This window comes from Natrix helvetica (genome assembly GCF_964273705.1).
Source record: "Natrix helvetica genome assembly, chromosome: 9".
NCBI classification, from domain to species: domain Eukaryota; kingdom Metazoa; phylum Chordata; class Lepidosauria; order Squamata; family Natricidae; genus Natrix; species Natrix helvetica.
Genome location: NC_138560.1, coordinates 16,893,033 through 16,914,060, shown reverse-complemented (window position 1 = coordinate 16,914,060; position 21,028 = coordinate 16,893,033). Strand labels below are relative to the sequence as shown.

Sequence of the window (21,028 nt, the reverse complement as noted above, 5' to 3'; positions counted from 1 at the left end):
CACATAACACCCAGAGACCAGGCCCAACACACATAACAATCCCCAAACACCCCCCACCCACCCACCAAAAAATTCCCCACCCCTAAACCACCCAAACATCCACACAACAGATCAAGTAGTGCTGTCCAACAGCTCACTGATGGTGACCCTTTAGTTCAGTGTTTCTCAAACTTGGCGACTTTAAGTCCTATGGACTTCAACTCCCAGAATCCCCCAGCCAGCATAGCTGGCTGGGGAATTCTGGGAGTTGAAGTCCACAGGACTTAAAGTCGCCAAGTTTGAGAAACACTGCTTTAGTTCATTGTTGAGTGCAATTATAGCTCTGGGATAAAAGCTATTCAGAAGACGTGTGGTCCTAGTTTGAATTGTTCTGTATCTTCTGCCAGAAGGCAACAGTCCAAAAAGATTGTAAGCAGGATGGGAAGAGTCTCTGAGAATCTTAATGCAACATGACAAATGGGTACCATTTCACTGGGAAGGTAAGAGCGTTCCATGCGCCTCGGTGTTTAGTCATGCCAGCCACATGACCATGGAAGCATCTTTGGACAATGCTGCCTCCCTCAACTAGAAAACGGAGATAAGCGCTGGCCCTTAGAGCCAGACATAACTGCGCAGAGGAAACCTTTAGGACTTATATGCCACTTCACAGGACTCTAGAGCCCTCTCTAAGCAGTTTACAGAGTCACCATCTTGCCGGCAACAATTTGGATCCTCATTTTACCCACTTTGGAAGGATGGACAGCGGAGTTAATCTTGAGCCTGTGAGACTAGAACTGCTGGCAGTGGGCAGAGTTCGCCTGCAATACTGCATTCTAACCATTGCGCCCCCACAGCTCTTTACCTTTATGTTCCCCCCGTTTTGGGCTCAACAGAAGGCAAGGTCTTGTGGTTCAGTTTGGGATGGTGTTGGACACGTTGGGGGAAGGAAATCGTGATTGTGTTAAGACCTGGAAGAACTAAGCCCTGATTTATGCAGTGTTGGTGCAGGTGGAGAACAGAGGATGTTCTTCAAGGCAAGGCAAGAAGCAACGTATTCAGTCATACCTTTATTTATTCCACATGGTAAGGCATCAAAACGATTACACGTAACAGTTAGCAATCATGTATATTTGCTTCAAAAACATGGAACTTTTAGGTTCTCCCCCTGCCCCCTCTGGGAAAGAGGAACAAGGTCGATGGCTCTCCTATGGCTTCCTTGCAGACTGGTCCTCCCAATTTCCCACCAGTTAAGGAGGAGATGCTTTCTTCCTGCCATGGTTTTGGGAAGTGGATGCATCTGGCCCTCTTTGTAGGGGAGGGGGCATAAGTTTCCATAGGGCACAGCCTGAAGGGGCAAGAGAAGGCAATGTTCCCCTCTTCCAACGTTCAGAAGTGGGTTTAGGACTGTTGGGAGTTTTTGGTAGGATCTGGGTCTCCTCCCAACCCCAGGTTGCAAATGCTACATGTGTGGAAGACAAAACTGTGGGAAGAGAGGAGAATTACAATTCAAAAAGAAGGTCTCCCCAACTAGGACAGGTTAATGGTGCAGGCTCTCACCTTTTAAATATTATTAACATATTTTTAAAGATATTAATCATTGAAATTAGCTTCAGTACAGCAAAAGGAAGGAAGGGAAGACAAATGCTCTAATTTTTCCTTGTGCTAAACACAATCTAACTACATCCTGCAAGGCTTTTCTCCCCTCCCCTCCCCTCCCCCAATCAATTGCCATTCTGTTTAAAATTAGAAAACAAAACAAAAGCTACTTCCACACACAAAAATTCTAAGCAGATTTAGGAACTGGGATCCTTCAACAGCAACAACATTTTTAAAAAAATTTATATTATTTTAACAAATAAAGACCCGAAAGTAGTTTTTTTTTTAGTTAAATACTCCGTGAGCCAAAGAATCTTTTGTACAAGTTATTGTGCATCTTTTTCTTTTTTAAAAAAAGCATACGATAGTGCAAAGCAACAACAGTAACACCAACAAAGAAACCTGGGCCAAATATTGGACCAGTTGCATAAAAGAGATACGTGTGTTTTTCACATCTGGGGACAACAGTCTGTCATAAACCTGAACCTTCGGCTGCGGTTTGCAAGTTACAAATAGCAAGAAATTGCAATCGGTGCACAGTCTCTTTCAAATCTCTCTGCTTCTTTCAATATCCTATAAATACATCTTTGGAGAACAGACAAAGGTACTCTGCTCATTTGAGAACATGTTCACTACCATGTTTCTGTCCTTCACTGCCCACAGCGCTTTAACTAAGATCTGGGGTTTCTACAAAGGCTAAATGCATCCCTGAGTAAAGACAGGCTACCATGCCCCCTTTGCTCCAATCAGAATTTGAAACCAAGCCCAGTTTTGCTGGTTAGAAAACATGGGAGCTCTAAGTGCAGAGCGTACCCCCTAGGTCAGTGATGGCGAACCTTTTTTGGCTCGCGTGCCACAAGTGGGGGGAGTGCAGGGGGGTCGAGTGCGGGCGTGCCGCACCCATAATGCAACGTGTGACCCCCCCCAGTGCGCATGTATGCATAACGCTCGACGCCCCCCCCATTTTAACATTTTTTTCCCTCCCCAGGCTCCAGGGGCTTTATAGGAGCCTGGGGAGGGCGAAAAGAGCCTCCCCCAACCCCCCGGAGGCCCTCCGGAGGCATCAGGGACCGTCCGGAGGCTTCCCGGAAGGCTTCGGAGCGCTTAAAACCACCCTCCGAGCAACCCGGAAGTCACTTCTGGTTTGCTCGGAGGGTGGTTTTAAGCGTTCCAAAGGCTTCAGGGACTGTCCCTGAAGCCTCCGGGGGGGCGGGGGGCTCTTTTCGCCCTCCCCAGGCTCCTATAAAGCCTCTGGAGCCTGGGGAAGGCGAAAAATAGCTTTTAAAAAGGTGAACTCAACTGGCCAGCGCGCGCATGCGCGCTGGCCAGCTGACAGGGCAGCGCCTCGCGTGCCCTGACAAATGGCTCCGCGTGCCACTTGTGGCATGCGTGCCATAGGTTCGCCATCACGGCCCTAGGTCTTAGATCAGTGTTTCTCAAACATGGCAACTTTAAGACATGTGGACTTTGATTCCCAGAATTCTCCAGCCAGCCTGAATGGACTTCAACTCCCAGAATTCCCCAGCCAGCAAAGATAAACTTCAACTCCCAAATTTCCCAAGTCAGCGAAGATGGACCAACTCCCAGAATTCCCTAGCCAGCATGAATGAACTTCAACTCCCAGAATTCCCCAGTCAGCAAAGATGGACTTCAACTGCCACAATTCCCCAGTCAGTGATCTGTTGCTAAAGTTGAGAAAGACGGTCTTAGATAAACCATGGATCTCAGTTAAAGCAAAGGAGAGGACCAGATCTAGGAGAATCTTTTTCAGTTTCCTAGGTATTCCAAACAAGCTCTCAGATATGGATGTGAAGGAATGACCCCAAATGATTTTGAAAGATCCACTCACGGTTGTTTCAAGGCTAAAACAGGGGGAATTCAGATGTGACACCCTTGCCAATTTTTGTCACGGGTCTGCTCTCTGCAGATCCCATAGGATCACCTTGACCACCTGGCACCCTGTAGATCTGCTAGACTCGATCCTCATGATTTTTACCCGAAGGGATGCTGGCTCAGAATTTTGGTAGTTTACCAATTACACACTTGGAGGGCTCCAGATTGCAAAATCCAGAGGAAGCTCAGCTTAATAAAGGTTATTTGGTGTCATGCAGGTTTAAGGTTACACCTAAGGACAAATATGTAATTCCTGATTCTCCCCTCTCCTCCTTTTTTTTTTTTAAAATACAATCTAATTGTTACTCAGATTCTGACTCCAACCTTAGGCAAAACACACCGGTTTTTTTTTATTAGACTGAAAACAACAGTAAGGAAGAACAGAGCATGTTTATTTAAATCATGACCAAAGCTAGAGATTAATTTTGGGTGGCGTGCTAGGATTTAAAAAAACAGCCAAGTATTTCCTGTCTTCCTCTCCCACCAAAGAACTCTGTGCTGTGTGTGTGTGTGTGTGTGTGTGTGTGTGTGTGTGTAAGCGATATTTCCTTTTTGAGCTGTGTAAGATGTGGTGATGGGATGAATTATAGACATTGCATTGGCTAAACAGTAGCAAAAGCTCTATGAACGCCCTCTATACTTAGATGCCTCGTTTAAAAAGAGAACGAGCCAGTGGTGGGGTTCAAATCATTTAACAACCAGTTCTCTGCCCTAATGACCAGCTGGGTAGCCGTGGCTCAGTGGTCATGTGACTGGGTGGGCATGGCCAACTCAATGTCACTCACGTTGATGGGCCTTAGCTTGTTACAATGGAATAAGGGTTAACCAGAGAGGCAGTTTCTGTAAGCAGGGCAACAAAGATTAGGCTAGAAACAACGCCAGAATGTTTCCTTCCTGCCTTCCTTACAGGATTAGCCCTGTAAAGTGGGGAAAAACAAAAGGAGATTTCTTCCAACAACGGGTTCTTCCGAAGAGGTGCGAACTGGCTGAATCCCACCACTGGAACGAGCCAAATATTCACACAACTCATATAGCCGGGGTGCCAGAAAATGCCGTGCCTGGCTTAGTCTCTGGGCAAGATGCTGAACTTGGGGTCTTTAGATAACTACCTGGTCAAACAATGGTCCTAATTCACGAAAGGACTAAATTTGGGTCTGAGTTGCAGTGTGTGAATGTCAGCAAAAGGCCAAAAGGGGCATTTCACCTGGCATGAGTAAGAGCATCTAAGCAAGATTATCAAGTGTTACCTTTTCCTTTGGTTGCACAAGGTGTCCTGAATGTTTGTGACACTATGCAATTTGAAGCTCCTAGGTTTGAAAGTTATCTTTTTAAGTTGGTTGTGTGAACCCACGACTGAGTGAGTAGAAGATTTGTTTTTTCCTCCTTAAGAACAGCTTTTGATAGGGCAAGAAAGGGTTCTAGCTAGCCTTCGCCCTGCTGGGCAGATCTTCGCTACCAAGGTCTTTCGTGGAAGAGGCTGACATTTGGAGTCCTCCCAATACTGATCTCAGCTGGATGAGATTTACTTTCTCAGCAAGAAGGCGGATTTATGGCTCTGGTTGGAGAAGTAGCTGTCAATGGGTTACAAATTCATAAGTAGCTAGAAAGAGAGGGAAAGAATGGATCCAGAGCTGGGTTTCACATAATTTTACCACTGGTTCACCCCACACCAAAAATGTGAGTGCATGTGCGTGCATGCTCACTTCACTTGCATACATGCCTTCTGTGCATGTGCATGGTTTTCCATGCATGCACTTCACATGTGCACGGCTTGGAAAAGGTAGCTAAATAGGATGGCATAGCACCAGGTCGCCACTACCAGGTCACCCGAACCAGTCCGAACCGGCTGAATGCAACCACTGAATGGATCCACTCTCCATCTCTGGGACGGATGGCCATTATCTTACTCTCCAGCGACGCCTTTGCGAGCCTCTGCGACACTCCAGCTGCTCGGCGGAGCATCGCGGAGGCACTGTACGTGCTGTGCGCGGAAGCACCGAAGAGTTTAAAGACAGGTAAGGAGCACAGGCGGGTGGGTGGGCCCTCCGGAGCACCATACCGGAATGGTACCCGGTGCTCCTGGCAGGCCCCGGTATGCTGTAGTGGGGCATACTGTCTGCAACCCACCACTGATGACTTCTCACCTGGCCATCTGGGGATGTCGGAATGAGGGTTTCAAAAGCCACCTCAACCCCTTAATGGGAAAAAGTGGGACATCCAAAATGCTTCAGCTTGAAATTCAGAAAGAGAATTCTGACCCAGGGAAGGAAATCACAGTTGTATATATTTTTTCCACGGGGACTGAAATAGCAGAATCTTTTCACATGTTCTGTGGATAGGATCCGTTGGATTCCCATTCTGTCACCAAGCTTTTGTCTCCTGCCCTGATCTGTTTGCTCTTATGTCCTCTTAGAGAGGAGAAAGTGTGTGCAGTGCAAAGCAGGGAAACATTCTGATCCTAACTCCAGCCTGACCTGGATTCATGGGCCTCTCCCATCAGCTCCATTATTGGAGAGCCTTTGATCCACCATGCGTCCGTCCATCCATCCATCCATCCACCCATCCATTCATTTGAAACGCTGCTCGGCCTTTGAGAGGATTGCTAAGGATAACTTTCTCTAGCCAGGTGCTCTCTGGATGTGCTGGGATTACACTTCCCATAATCTCCAAGCTGGCTGGGGATACTGGAAGGTGTTATCTGACCTATGTGGGAGTCGTCACGTTGGAAAGGCTGATCCAGAGCTTTTTGTGTTTGCCCATTTTGCTACAACCAAGTAGAGTTTCTACCCATTCTTTTGCCTGTCCTGGACGCAACAGACAGTCTTTCGTGGCCGACAGCTGCCAAGGTGTTTGCAGGTAACAACTCCAAGTAGTCCCAATCCATCTGGATGTCCCAGGTTGGGGAAAGGCTGCCGAAGATCGTTGGTCAAGAAGAACCTATGAAGATTGGTTGTCAAATGTATCCAAATTCATGCTCTCTCCAGCCTTCCTAGGCTTGTTTCATTGCTTATTATCATATGTTTTGGACAAGAGCAATCTCATTTGGGATGCCAAGGCCACTTTGGGGACGGAGAGGACAGGATCGCCAGTTGCAGCTCTTTTTTTGGTTCTTTTCTCCTTTGAACCACCAATTTGTGAAGAACAGGCCTTGGGCCTTCAGTGCTTTTTCAATATGGCCTCCAGACAGCTTCGTCCAACCTCCCAGTGGTTGTCATGGTTGTCGGTGAGTTACTATGGCTACCGTCTGCTTCCACGCCATCAGCCTGACTGGCGAGACTGGGGTTGATCAAGTTGTTTCCTGCCGTGGCGCTCGGACAAGATGGCAGCATCCGGGTTGGTGAGCGCTCTCCCCCTGCCACCATGGAGAACTGGTATGACCCGGAGGAGGCACCATAGTACAAGTGGTAAGGGGAAGGATTGGTCTGGAAGGGTCCACTCTGGTTTTGGGTGGAGCTGGGGTATGGTGGGGGAAGGTAGGTGTGGTGGAACCGAGTGGCCGTTGGCATGCTGGTCATACTGAGGCCGCCGATTCCTGTGGCCGATGGTGTCGCGGTGTAAGGGAAGGCCGCAGGCATGGCACCAGGATAATGCATTCTTGGGTCTGGAAACCGGGTTTCGGTGAGGCCTGGTAGAGCAGAGAAGGACCGGTCAAACTGCCGTGGGTCAGAGAACGGGCTGAGTTCAGAGGTACCTAATTTTGGAAGGAGAGAAAGGGGGGGGGGAAAGGAGAAGCTGTTATTTTGGATTTCTTTGGCAGCAAATGGCATCTGTTTCAGGGAACAACGAACAACACTATGGGCATTCTGACCTAGGCTTCCCAAGATCATGAAGCAGACTCCTCGTCCAGATAAAACCTCTTGTAATTTAGGTTAAAGGGAATTCCTCTCCAGCAAAGCCCCGGCAAACAGTCTTTCATGAGGTTTCACAACTACAGACCTTTATCAGGCTTGTAGAGTTGCCGGGCCGATATCTTCTAAACACCATGCTATAGCAGCAATTACTTGGCAAGAAGTCAGGAACAGATTTTCACCCTAAGGAATTGAATTGTCTGCTGCAAACTCCCCTCCCCTTTCGCTCCTCTTTATTCCCTATGGGAGGGGCCATTCACCATCCACCTGTGCCTTTACTTCTGAATCGGCTCTTATTCCTTAGCAGTTCCCTCCTCCTGGCAGCTCTGCTCATGCGCACATCGGGAACAGGCTCCAGCTGTTCTTCTGTCCCACTGATCTCCCACTCCGAAGGCAGCTGGTAACTGTCAGACGGCCCTGGCCCCATCTCTACCTCCAGTGCAAAGCACCCATCAGAGCCTTCCCTAGACTCCAGGATTGGCCCATGTTCCTCCCCATCCTCCTCACTGTTTGAGTCTCCCATCAGCTCCACTGGCCGCTGGTGGGCCACAACAGTGGGGTGGAGGATTTGCTGCAGTAGGTTAACATCTCCCCCAGATTTCTGCCAGTCCAATTATAAACCTGGAACAAAAGTGTTTAGCAGTTCTCCAAGGCTGCCCACAGACAACACAGCAGTGAGTCCCATAGCTCTGCTTTGGCACACACAAAGGAGGCAACGACATGGAGGAAGTCTGGAGACCCCGTCAGGTCTGGGTGGTCTGTACTGAGAAAAGCTTGAGGGATGGAGTGGATAAACACCGAGTTGAAAGCTTGCTTAGTCTAGACCAGGGGTGTCCAAACTTGAGAACTTTAAGACTTGTGGACTTCAACTCCCAGAATTCCCCAGCCAGCTATGCTGGCTGAGGGATTCTGGGAGTTGAAGTCCACAGGACTTAAAGTCGCCAAGTTTGAGAAACACTGAACTAAAGGGTCACCATCAGTGAGCTGTTGGACAGCACTACTTGATCTGTTGTGTGGATGTTTGGGTGGTTTAGGGGTGGGGGGTGTTTGGGGATTGTTATGTGTGTTGGGCCTGGTCTCTGGGTGTTATGTGAATTTCGTTGTATGTGTATACTGTGTATATACGTACAATGACAATAAAGTAAAGTAAAGTATTTCTTTGGCATTGCTATGTTGGCAGGAGCTGGAGCAAGAACGGGAGCTCACCCTGTCATATAGTACTTGGGTCTCAAACTGCCAACCTTTCAGTTGACAAGCCCAGCATCTTAACCACTAGGTCACTGTGCCCCAGGGGTGGATTCCTGCCAGTTCTAACCTCTTCTATAGAAGAGGTTCCACAAATCTACAGTGCCGTTTAGAACTGGTTCCAGCTCCCTCCCCCCACCCGTCCACACCACGCTTGCCCTGCCCTCCGCTCACTGATTGGCTGGCTCACCAATCACCCCACCCCCTCTTAAGAGTCCTATCTAAACCTTAAAGTCTTAAAGCTGTCAAGTTTGAACACTCCTGGTTTTTTTTTTCTAAAGGGTTAGGGGTGGAAGGGTCTTGTAACTTGACAGCTTTAAGACTTGCGTGCTTCAAATGCCAGAGTTTCTGAGCCAACATGACTGGAGGAGGAATTCTGGGAGTTGAAGTCCACAAGTCTTAAAGCTGTCAAGTTTGAACACCCCTGGGGTATTTTTTTCTAAAGAGTTAGGAATGCAAGGGTCTTGTAACTTGACAGCTTTAAGAGTTGCGTGCTTCAAATGCCAGAGTTCCTGAGCCAACATGACTGGAGGAGGAATTCTGGGAGTTGAAGTCCACAAGTCTTAAAGCTGTCAAGTTTGAACACCCCTGGGGTTTTCTTTTCTAAAGGGTTAGGGGTGCGAGGGTCTTGTAACCCACCCAGTCACATGACTGCCAAGCCACTCCCACTCGGTCACATGGCTGGCAAGCCACTCCCACAAAGCAGGCCACATCTACAGAAGAGGTTCTAAAAAATTTTGAAACCCACCACTCCTCTGCCCCCTATGAAGAGATTACCATGAGCCAAATGACATCCCTTTGGGCTAATCATAATCTTCTGGAAATATCCACACCATCTTGCCATATCCTGCCTTGCTGCAGCTCCCAAGCATGTAATGGGGAAAGGAGAGAACGGGGGCTGTTTTGCATCCAGACATTGCAGCATCCGGAAGGGGGGGAAAGGCAAATGTAGGCAAATGGAAGCTGCTATCATGGGTAGTTAAAAAAAACCTAGGAATCAGGAGAGGAGATGGAGCAAGAATTCAGGCCAGTGAAGTGCTGGCTACCACCAAGATCCACAAAGAAGTAAATTGCAGCCGAAACGCCACCTTTGATCTGGTTTCCTATAAATGCAGCAGGGAAAAAAGGCAGCCAATGGAAGAGAATATTTGTAACTCAGGGATGAGCTGTGAGGTCCTCAGCGCTCCCTAAGCTTGGTGGTTTTGTGGACCGTTCATTACCCAAGTAGGTAACGTCATTGGTACTAGAAGGGCGTTCTGATGAAGTAACCTAGTTGAGTAATGAAACATCTACAAGAAAACCACCAAGTTTTGAGAACATGAAGGATTCCACAGGACTCCAAAGTAGCCAATCTCCTAAGCTTGAAGGTAGTTCTGAAGCACGGCCACTATTCAGGGGTGAAATCCAGCAGGTTCTGACAAGTTCTGGAGAACTGGTAGCAGATATTTTGAGTAGTTCAGAGAACTGGCAAATGCCACCTCTGGCTGGCCCCAGGAGTGGGGAAGGGATGGAGATTTTGCAGTATCCTTCCCCCGCCATGCCCACCAAGCCACGCCCACAGAACCGGTAGTAAAAATAAAATGAATTTCACCACTGCCACTACTCCGTGTAGACAGGAAGTTCATTTTGTTTCTTTCTGGGTGCTAGCCAGTGACGTGCGGTCAGGGGAGGCAGGGGAGGCAGAGCCTCACTGCTCTCATAAAAAGAAAAAAAGGGAAAAGGGAAAAGGCGAGTGCTGATATGAGGCTTAAAAAAGCCTCTAAAAAAGGGACGACTGTAACAACTTCAATCTTTGCAAGCGTGCAAGCAAAATACCCCAGGATCAGGGTGGCAGGGACAGCAACTCCTTCCGCGGCGCTGCGGAGAAGAGCCACGCTATGCAGGAGGCTCCTCAGCACTAGCCTCAGATCAGTGCGAGCCGTGGCTCATGCTAATCTGAGGCTAGCGCTGAGGAGCCTCCTGCACACGCGGTCCCATTCACCTCCTTCCTGAGCCAACATGAAGGGGACCGCGGCTCACGCTGATCTGAGGCTAGCACTGAGGAGCCTCCTGCACAGCGTGGCTCTTCTCTTCAGCGCAGTGGAAGGAATTGCTGCCCCCGCCACTGTGATCCTGGGATATTTTGCTTGCACGCTTGCAAAGATCAAAGTTGTCGCAGTCCTCCCTTCATGATGATCATTTGATGACATCAGTGCCTCACCAGCCATAAACCTCACCGCACGTCACTGGTGCTAGCTGTACATATTGTTTTGTCACAAGCTTTCCAATTTTTTTATTCCCCAAAGGATGTTTTTGGAAAAGCTAGCTGTGAAGATAAACATTCTCACTTGGCTGAGACAGTACCTGGAACCATCTGTGGAGGTGAGCTAATTTGATCTAAGCCTTGAGTTGGTCTATTGTGACCAACCAAGAGCAAAGCTTCGCTGCCCTTTAGTGTGGGCGAAACATAACAAAACCCATTTTAGGGTGTTGACAATGATTCAGACAGATAATATCCATTGCTTTTTTTTTAACCCACTTCTGGAATGACCAAGGAATGCTTAGGGACATTCATGAGCAAATGGCCATGATCCAACCAACCAAACCTCAGCTGAGGAATCACATGGAAGATGAAGAAAACTGCACATTAAAAAGGTGGGGCTTCTGTTGTATTATCGGGGCCAACATTTTGATTGTTTTAATCACACCCTGGAGATAATCATCCCTCCAACTCAGAAAAAGGAACAAAACATCCCCGAGTAAGAGGTTTAAGACTCATCATGCTGCATCCTTCCAAGAAGAAATGTAGCATCTGGTGTTACAATGCAAAAATAAGTTCTGGCTTGTGACTGGCTGACCAATCGCACTCAACATGTAGTGCTCAATGGAAGGGCCTCTACGTGGAGGGAGGTATGCAGTGGAGTCCCCCAAGGCTCTGTCTTAGGCCCAGTACTCTTCAGTATCTTCATCAATGATTTGGATGAGGGGATAAATGGGGAACTCATCAAGTTTGCAGATGACACCAAGATGGCAGGAATAGCCAACACTCCGGAAGATAGGCTAAAGATACAGAAGGATCTTGGCAAACTTGAACATTGGGCACTCTCTAATAAAATGAAATTCAATGGTGGAAAGAGTAAGGTTCTACATTTAGGCAAGAAAAATGAATTGCACAGGTAGAATATAGGTCCGTGATGGAGAACCTATGACATGCGTGCCGGAAGTGACACACAGAGCCATCACTCCAGGCACGCCAGCCGTCGTCTGTTCTCTTCTTGGTTCCAGCATGCACATGCACGTGGGTCAGCTGGTCTCCGTGTGCATGGGAGTGCCGGAAACGGGAAGAACAGCTCCCTAGTGTGCATGTGAGTGCCGGGAAGCTGAGCTTCCGGTTTCCGGCACATGCATGTGTGCCAGCCAGGTGCTCTTCACGCATGCATGTGCACCAGACACCGGAAGACCAGGTGACCAGGTGGCTCAGCTCTTCCAATTTCCAACGCTCCCGTGCATGCATGCCAGGAGCTGCTCTTCCAGTTCCTGGCGCTCCCCTGTGTGCATGCGCACATTCCGATTCCAGCACTCAGTTCTGAAAAGATTCGGCAACACTGGTATATGTGGACCTCGCTCAATAGTAGTAACTGTGAAAGGGATCTTGGAGTCCTAGTGGACAACCATTTAAATATGAGCCAGCAGTGTGCGGCAACTGCCAAAAAAGCCAACACATTTCTAGGCTGCATCAACAGAGGGATAGAATCAAGATCACGTGAAGTGTTGAAGGTCAGACCACCCCCCACCCACCTTTTTCCTTTGTTCCTGTAGAGCAGAAGTGGTATCCCCCCCCCAGATAAGATTTTGTAGCTCAGCAACATCTGGAGATCCCAGGCTTCTCGGTCACAAACACATGAAGTGTTAATACCACTTTATAAGGCCTTGGTAAGGCCACACTTGGAATACTGCATTCAGTTTTGGTCGCCACGATGTGAAAAAGATGTAGAGACTCTAGAAAGAGTGCAGAGAAGAGCAACAAAGATGATTAGGGGACTGGAGACTAAAACATATGGTCGCTGGTGGGCCACAACAGTGGGGTGGAGGATTTGCTGCAGTAGGTTAACATCTCCCCCAGATTTCTGCCAGTCCAATTATAAACCTGGAACAAAAGTGTTTAGCAGTTCTCCAAGGCTGCCCACAGACAACACAGCAGTGAGTCCCATAGCTCTGCTTTGGCACACACAAAGGAGGCAACGACATGGAGGAAGTCTGGAGACCCCGTCAGGTCTGGGTGGTCTGTACTGAGAAAAGCTTGAGGGATGGAGTGGATAAACACCGAGTTGAAAGCTTGCTTAGTCTAGACCAGGGGTGTCCAAACTTGAGAACTTTAAGACTTGTGGACTTCAACTCCCAGAATTCCCCAGCCAGCATAGCTGGCTGGGGAATTCTGGGAGTTGAAGTCCACAAGTCTTAAAGTTCCCAAGCTTCCATTACTAAGCAAGATGGTTGTGAAGTGAACCACATCTGATTGTATGACCTGTTTTTGTCACGGCGGTTAAGCGAATTATTGCAATTTGTTAAGTGACGTGTATTGTTGTTAACCAAATCCAGATTTCCCCCCCCCCTATTGATTTTGCTTGTTGAAGCCAACTAGGACGGTTGCAAATAATGATCATGTGACCCCAGGGTGCTGCAGCCATTGGTGAACACATGTGGTTGCCAAGCAACTGGATTCTGATCATGTGACCATGGAAACGCTGTAATACTGTAGTTGTATTACAGGACCAGCTGTAGGTCACTATTTTCAGTGCCGTTGTAACTTTGAATAGTCACTAAATGAATGGTAGTCCTCGACTTACAACAGTTCACTTAGTGCCTGTCCAAAGTTACAACATCACTGAAAAAAAGTGACTGATAATCTTTTTTCACAGTTACGACCATTAAAGCACCCTCATGGTTATGTAATCAAAATTCAGATGCTTGGCAAGTGATTCATACTTATGACCGTTGCAGTGTCTAGGGATCATGTGAAGGTTGACTCTCCCAAAGGGCCTGTAAAATGCAACTGAAATTGTTTTCTTCTTCTCTTGATCTTGCTTTTTCTCTAGTTTCACCATTGTCATTGCAATTTTTCAATCTATGATCTGGAGTGGTTTTATACATTGTGCTAGGAGTTTCAACACTGTTCCTCACTTTACGTCGTTAATCCCAGGCACTTCCAAATAGATATTCAAGTCCACAGACCAATTCTCTGACTAGACACAAGGAATGTTCCAATATTTCCATGTAAAAGAAATATCTTAAGTAAGCTAGGAAATAAATCACCCAGAGCCAAGATGTTTTGCTTTGTTATTTTGTCTGCCATTAGAGATGCTTGGCACCAATTCTACCCATTCTACCATTCTATTACAGACTCTTCCTTAAACCTTAGCCCCATTCTCTCTCTCTCCCCCCCCCCCGCCTTTCTTCTTTCTCTTCTACAGTAGGCAGCAAATGAGATGTAACCAATTATTTGGAGACATTTGGAAATCTATGGAATTACTTCTTGTTTGGCCCTTGGGTCTTTTAAAACAATTTCTAAAGCAAAAATGAAAGGAAAATTATCTCTCAAATGGAAGCTTGGGAAGAAAGTCTTAATGTGTTGCGCCCAACACGTTCCAACAATTATTTTCCTCAAAGGCAAACAAAAAACAGAAACGCATTGCTTCTTATCTCAGGTACACGGGCAACCCTTCACCTGGATCCGGGGTAATTTTCGTTTTCCATCTCCCCTGAAAACATTCCTTCCCTGTAGTAGCAGGAGCAGTTTCAGATTGATAGTTTTCTAGCTAAGCTGCCCAACTGCTTGTGACCAACTCTGCTCCCTCCTCGTCTCTTTTGTCCTGCTCCAGCCCAAAGCCTGCTTGAGAGTTTGCGCTGATTCAATCATGTTCTTGCTGGATCGTGCCAACGTATTCTAGGCTGACAGTGGCTGTGAGACTGTCAGAAGATGAGTATCTTGAGATAAACGGCAGGCAGGCAGGCAGGCGCCATGCGCTATCCAGCCAGTTCGAATGGAGCGGTGGGAGGACTCCCCTTCCTTCCTTACGTTTCACATGGCCATAAATAATAGTCCACAAAGAGCAAATTCAAACGAAAAGCTCAGCGCTTAGGGCACATTCTCCCTTTTCTCATCTTCTCTAATGCCGTCCCAAAAAAAGTTTCTGGAGAGGCCAGATTTTATGGGTTGGAGCTTGCCAGGTTTGGCAAAGGGCTGCCCATTGAGAATATAAAAGCAACAGTGGAAATGCGCTAATTACTAGCAGCTTGCGATGCATAACAAAACAAAGAGGCGAGTTATGCCAAATGCCAGAAGTATACCACTCTCCTCTATGGGTTTAAAAAAAAACAGAAAAGGGGAATGGGGCTCCAAGCAGCTCTCCTTCTCAGAACTGCCAAAGTCCTTTACAAGTTAGACCAGGGTCCCCAAACTTTTCGGCTTCAGGGACCACTCTATTCATAATTTTAAATCCCACGGACCACTAATACGATCTGCCTAATGACTGGCTGGGTGGACATGGCTAGGTGGTCATGTGACTGGGTGGGCGTTGTTAGATTGGGTAATGGATAGGCACACACAGGCTTAATGGTGACAACAGCTCTTTATCAAGTACAACAAGTGAGAACCATCCAGCGAAGGTTGAGTCTGACAGCAGCTCTTTTATAGAGAGCGGTCAGACCCTTCGACCGATAGGATTAAACCTCTGTTCCCGCTGGAACAGAGGACCATGGTGGAAACCACTGTAGTTAGAGCAAGTATCTAACAGGCGTGGCCAATTTGATGTCACTCAAGTCGAGGGGTGCTTTGCCTCTCTTCACCACTCCTCCCCTCCCCTCCTTGGCTCCTTAGGGCCCCAACAGGAAGCAGTTGTTGGAGCTAAGCAGCCACCACGAGAAAAGAGTTGGCAAAACAGCTCAGTTCAAATTGGATCTGGCCGAGAAGGAGGCTCAGCAGAAGCACCTCACTGAGGACTACGAGCATAGGCTATCCAAGCAGAGGGAAGACCTGTGGGAGTACAAGGCCAGGTAGCGGCGCCTAGAGGCTCAGTGGCCGAGATGGTCAGCCAGTTCCAGGCCATGATGCAGTCCCACTGGAACGAGGCCCTCCGGCTCTTTGCCACCATTGGCACTTTTCTCCAGCCTTTGCCCAAAGCCTCCCACCAGAAGGCTGAAGCAGACCCCAAGTCGGAATTTCTGCTCCCCTCCAACCCACATAAAAAGACCCCAAAGGGGGAGACTCTCTGCAGCAACACAAGCATTCATTGCGACGTATCCATCCCAAGGGTCAGAGTTTGAGGATGTCTGATGCTGCTTGTGAAAAACGTCGACCCAATCCCCCTCGGCTCTCACTTTTGTTATCACTGCAGGCCTGCCAAGTCAGGAAAGCGGAAGTAGGATTGTACAATCAGGACATCTCACATGCAAACACTTGACGGACTGACCAGCTTGCTAGTCTGTGCTGTGGTTGACTAAGAACTAACTCAACTTGTGTTGCTGCTGTTGGACTGGTCACACAACATGCTGGGTTTCCTACAACATACATTGTGCAGTCAACAAATGTGGACTTTGCCAACTTCTACAGTGGCTTCTATGATGTAATGCAGTGTTTCTCAAACTTGGCGACTTTAAGTCCTGTGGACTTCAACTCCCAGAATTCCCCAGCCAGCTATGCTGGCTGGGCGATTCTGGGAGTTGAAGTCCACAGGACTTAAAATCGCCAAGTTTGAGAAACACTGATGTAATGGCAGTTGTCATCTGTTTTTTAAAATATTTTTTACATTTTTTTTAAATTCTCTTACATACCATTTTAAGTATACGTTCACATAATTGTTATTCTTCCCTACATTTATCATTCTTATACATTTATTATTTCATTTAATAGGTTATAATATATAGTTTGGGTTGCTTTGTTTACCATCCCTTCTACCTGTTGCAGCACCACCTTATTTTCCCTTTCTTTTCTCCCTCCCTCCCTTCTCTACTTCCTTCCTTCCTCCTCTCCTTTCCCTTCCTTCTTCCCTTCCCTTTCTCCTACTCCTACTCTTCCTCTTCCCCTTCCCACCCTCTCCCCTTCTCTTCCTCTCCCTTCCATCCTCCTCTCCTTACTTCTTTCTTCTTTCCCTTATCTTCCTTTCCTTCTCTCCTCCTCTCTCTCTCTTTCTTTTCTATTATTGTAGGTGTCTCTTTCAGGTCTCAGTTTATGTTTCCTTGGGATGGTATTTCCGCAAACCCAAATATAATTTCAGTTGTCATCTTGACTATTTGGATATTCAAGTAGTCCTCGACTTATAACATTTCATTTAGTGACAGTTCAAAATTACAGCGTCACTGAGAAAAAGTGGTTTATGACCGTTTTTCACAGTTACGACCTTGGCAGCATCCCCATGATCATGTGATCAACATTCAGATGCTTGGCAACTGGTTCATACTTATGACCGTTGTTGTGTTCCAAGGTCACAGGATCCCTTTTTGCGACATTCTGCCAAGCAAAGTCAATGGAGAAGCCAGATTCACTTAACAACCGTGTTACTAACTTAAGAACTGCACCGATTCGCTTAACAACTGGGGCAAGAAAGTTCGTAAAAAGGGGCAAAATTCACTTAGCAACTGACTCGCTTAGCCACAGAAATGTTGGGCTCAGTTGCGGTTGTAAGTCAAGGACTGCCTGTGTTGCTGTCTAAAACTCTGCCCACAGTCAGGAGATCGATTCTGACCATGTTTGGTTCAGCTTTCCATCCTTCCAAGGCCAATAAAATGAGGTCTCAGATTGTTGAGGGCATTATGCGGACATGGTAAACTGCCCAGAGTGGGCTGTAAAGCATTATGGGGCAGTATATACGTCTAAGTCCTATTGCTATTGTTATCACTATTTTGTTTGGTTTAATTTTTAAGATGATAAGGGAAAGAGGAGGGGGAGAAGGGAAAAGGAGAGAGAGGGGCGGGGGAGAATGACACAGAGAGAGAGTACATATGCTATAAAAGGAGAATGCAACAGGGCCCAAAATCTGGCACAAATGGAAAAAATTGCTTGGTTTTGTCATGTCTGCCAACATTTCAGAATTAGAAATGAGGGTGGTGAATATTTTAATATGCTTTGTCCAGCATGACACACACATGCTTCAATTCCTCTTTCCCCAGTTCCTTCACATGCAGACCCTCCCAATATATGTAAAAAAAAGAGATTTGAATCCACATTTGTAACCACCATCAACCCCCCCCCCCCTCTGATTTTGTTCACATTCCTGCCCTCCTTCCCCCTATAGATACCATATTTTTCGGACTATAAGAAGCACCGGTATATTAGAAGCACCAAGATTTCGAAGAGGTAAGTAAGGGAAATTTTTTTTTATCCTCCCTGGCCCCCAGGAGCACTCTGCAGGCTTCAGCAGGACTGGGAGAAGACAAAAAAGCCCTATTTTTTTTTGTGCAAAAAACGGGTGGAAAATGGGCCATTTTTTTGCAAAAACAGGGGGCTTTTTGCCTTTCCCCAGCCCTGCTGAAGCCTGCAGAGTGCTTCTGGGGACTGGGGGAAGGCAAAACCGCCTCTATTTTTGTGAAAAACGGCTCATTTTTTGCAAAAATGGGATGCTTGAGCGGGGCTTGGGAGGCCAAAAATGGATGTATTTGGTGCATAAGACACACCAACAGTTCTTTTAGGGGGAAAAGTTTTGTCTTATACTCCGAAAAATATGGTAACTCTTTCCTAAAAGAGATGGTTCCATAGGCCCCATCAAAGGAGAAATCTAAATCAAATTTGCAGATGACACCAAGCTGGCAGGAATAGCCAACACTCCAGAAGATAGGCTAAAGATACAGAAGGATCTTGACAAACTTGAACATTGGGCACTATCTAATAAAATGAAATTCAATGGTGAAAAGAGTAAGGTTCTGCATTTAGGCAACAAAAACGAAATGCACAGGGACAGTATAGGTGGTACCTTGCTCAACAGTAGTAACTGGAGAGGAAACTTGGAGTCCTAGTGGACAACCATTTAAATAGGAGCCAGCCGTGTGCAGCAGTTGCCAAAAAATCCAACACAGTTCTAGGCTGCATAAACAGAGGGATAGAATCAAGATCACGTGAAGTGTTAATACCACTTTATAAGGCCTTGGTAAGGCCACACTTGGAATCCCGCATTCAGTTTTGGTTTCCATGATGTAGAAAATATGTTGAGACTCTGGAAAGAGTTCAGAGAAGAGCAACAAAGAGGATTAGGGGACCAGAGGCTAAAACATATGAAGAACAGTTGCAGGAACTGGGTATGTCTAGTTTGATGAAAAAAAGGACCATGGGAGACATGATAGCAGTGTTCCAATATCTCAGGGGTTGCCACAAAGAAGAGGGAGTCAAACTACTCTCCAAGGCACCTGAGGGTAGAACAAGAAACAATGGGTGGAAACTAATCAAGGAGAGAAGCAACTTAGAACTGAGGAGAAACTTCCTGACAGTTAGAACAATTAATCAGTGGAACAGAAGTTGCCTCCAGAAGTTGTGAATGCCCCAACACTGGAAGTCTTTAAGAAGATGTTGGATAACCATTTGTCTGAAACGGTATAGGGTTTCCTGCCTAGGCAGGGGGTTGGACTAGAAGACTTCCAATGTCCCTTCCAACTCTCCTATTGTATTGTATTGTATTGTATTGTATTGTATTGTATTGTATTGTAACTACGGTTGGTTAATGTTTATGCCATTATGTTCATAAAAGAGATGACCCACCCTTAAGAGCCCAGTTCTATGACTGTCTGCAAGTTCTTTAGAAAGACCAAAAAAACCCCACTACTCCTTCATCTCATCAACATCTGTCCATGGGCTAATAATGTATAAGCAAGATATTATCAGGAAGAAAACATAAACTGTTCCTCGTGTTGCGTGCATTGGAACTTTTTTTTAAAAAAAGAGGGCTCAGCTCATTCATAAGGCTTTTGGCAGCTGCTCAGCCAAGCAAAAATGCTCTACGTCCTGGAAGCCAAGAAGAGCATAGACAATCCTCTGTGGCAATTGGCAAAGGTTCTTTCATTTACCCTAACAGGTTGCCTCTGCCTTGATTGGCTGCGGGACGATACCGCCATGCTTCCAGCCACCCCAGGAAGATAAGGATTCCATGGATTAAAATTAAAATATGGCATCAAATCAGCAAAACCCAGAAAAAGCCCACGGAAGAGAAACAAGCGGAGGGAAAAGAAAGCAAGCAAAATCTAGCAAGGACGGCTTGAAGTTATTCCATCCACGTTTACAGAATCCAGATGTTTGGGGCTAGAGATTTTACCAGGTTCTGCTGTGGGATTGCACACTGACGGGGGGGAGAGTGGAAATCATGGGTGAGCATTGGTGGAGATACAGATATAGTCCTCAACTTACAACAGTTCGTTTAACGATGGTTCGAAGTTACGACCGCACTGGAAAAAAAAGTGGCTTCTGACCATTTTTCACACTTATGACTGTTGCAGCATCCCCATGGTCATGTGATTTACATTCGGAAAACAGAATAACAGAAGAAGGGACCTTGGAGGTCTTCTAGTCCAACCCCCTGTTCAGGCAGAAAACCATACACCGTTTCAAACAAACGGGCCACTCAATCTCTTCTTAAAAACTTCCATTGTTGGGGCATTCACAACTTCTGGATGCAAATGGCTCCACTGATCAATTGTTCTAATTATTGGGAAATGTCCCCTTAGTTCTAGGTTCCTTCTCTCCTTGATGCTTGGCAACTGGTTCATATTTATGACAGCTGCAGAAGGATCCAACTGCAGCGTCCCAGAGTCACGCGGTCACCTTTAGCAGCCCAGTGGTGGGTTCCGAGTCCCATTGCAACCGGTATAGTGCAACGGGGCTGGACATCCACCACATGAACGCGCCTAGCGCACGTATGCGTACTTACGGCCTGCGATGCTCCAGCTGCTCGGTGGAACATCGCGCAGGCACTGTACGCTCCGTGTGCAGAAGCCCCGAAAACCTCAAATACCGGTAAGGAGCACGGGCGGGCGGGCCCTCTGGAGCACTGTACCAGAACAGTACCGGGTGCTCCCGGCAGGCACCGGTACGCCCATACCAGTAACCCACCACTGTAGCAGCCTTGCGACAAGCAAAGTCAATGGGGAAGCCCGATTCACTTAACAACCAGTATGTTACTAACTTAGCTGCAGGGATTCACTTAACCAATGTGGCAAGAAAAGTGGTAAAACTCACTTAAACTCACATTTCTCACTTAGCAACATGAATTTTGGGCAAAATTGTAGCCGTAAGTCGAGGACTACTTGTACTGTGGTCACTTCCATTCAGGTGACTTAAAGGCGTCTTCTAGAATTATCCAACTGTTGTTATGTAAGAATAACAGGAATGAGGACAGATTTATATCATTTCAACAATGGTTGAGTGATGTTATGAAGGTGTTATAAGCCATTAATGGGGAAAGATGCGTTTCTGTCTCTGTCTCTGTCTCTCTCTGTCTCTCTGTCTCTCT

The 21,028-nt window shown here is 46.8% G+C and overlaps 1 protein-coding gene across 1 annotated transcript in view; it reads right to left on the bottom strand.

The window, feature by feature from the left end:
- Positions 1–2,842: 2,842 nt before the first annotated feature.
- RUNX3 (RUNX family transcription factor 3) overlaps positions 2,843–21,028 on the bottom strand; it is a 173,857-nt gene continuing 155,671 nt past the window's right edge. The window contains exon 6 of the mRNA XM_081961972.1: positions 2,843–7,159. Coding sequence (XP_081818098.1) covers positions 6,636–7,159 — 524 coding nt within the window. The 3' untranslated portion in view covers positions 2,843–6,635. The remainder of the gene's footprint in view (positions 7,160–21,028) is intronic.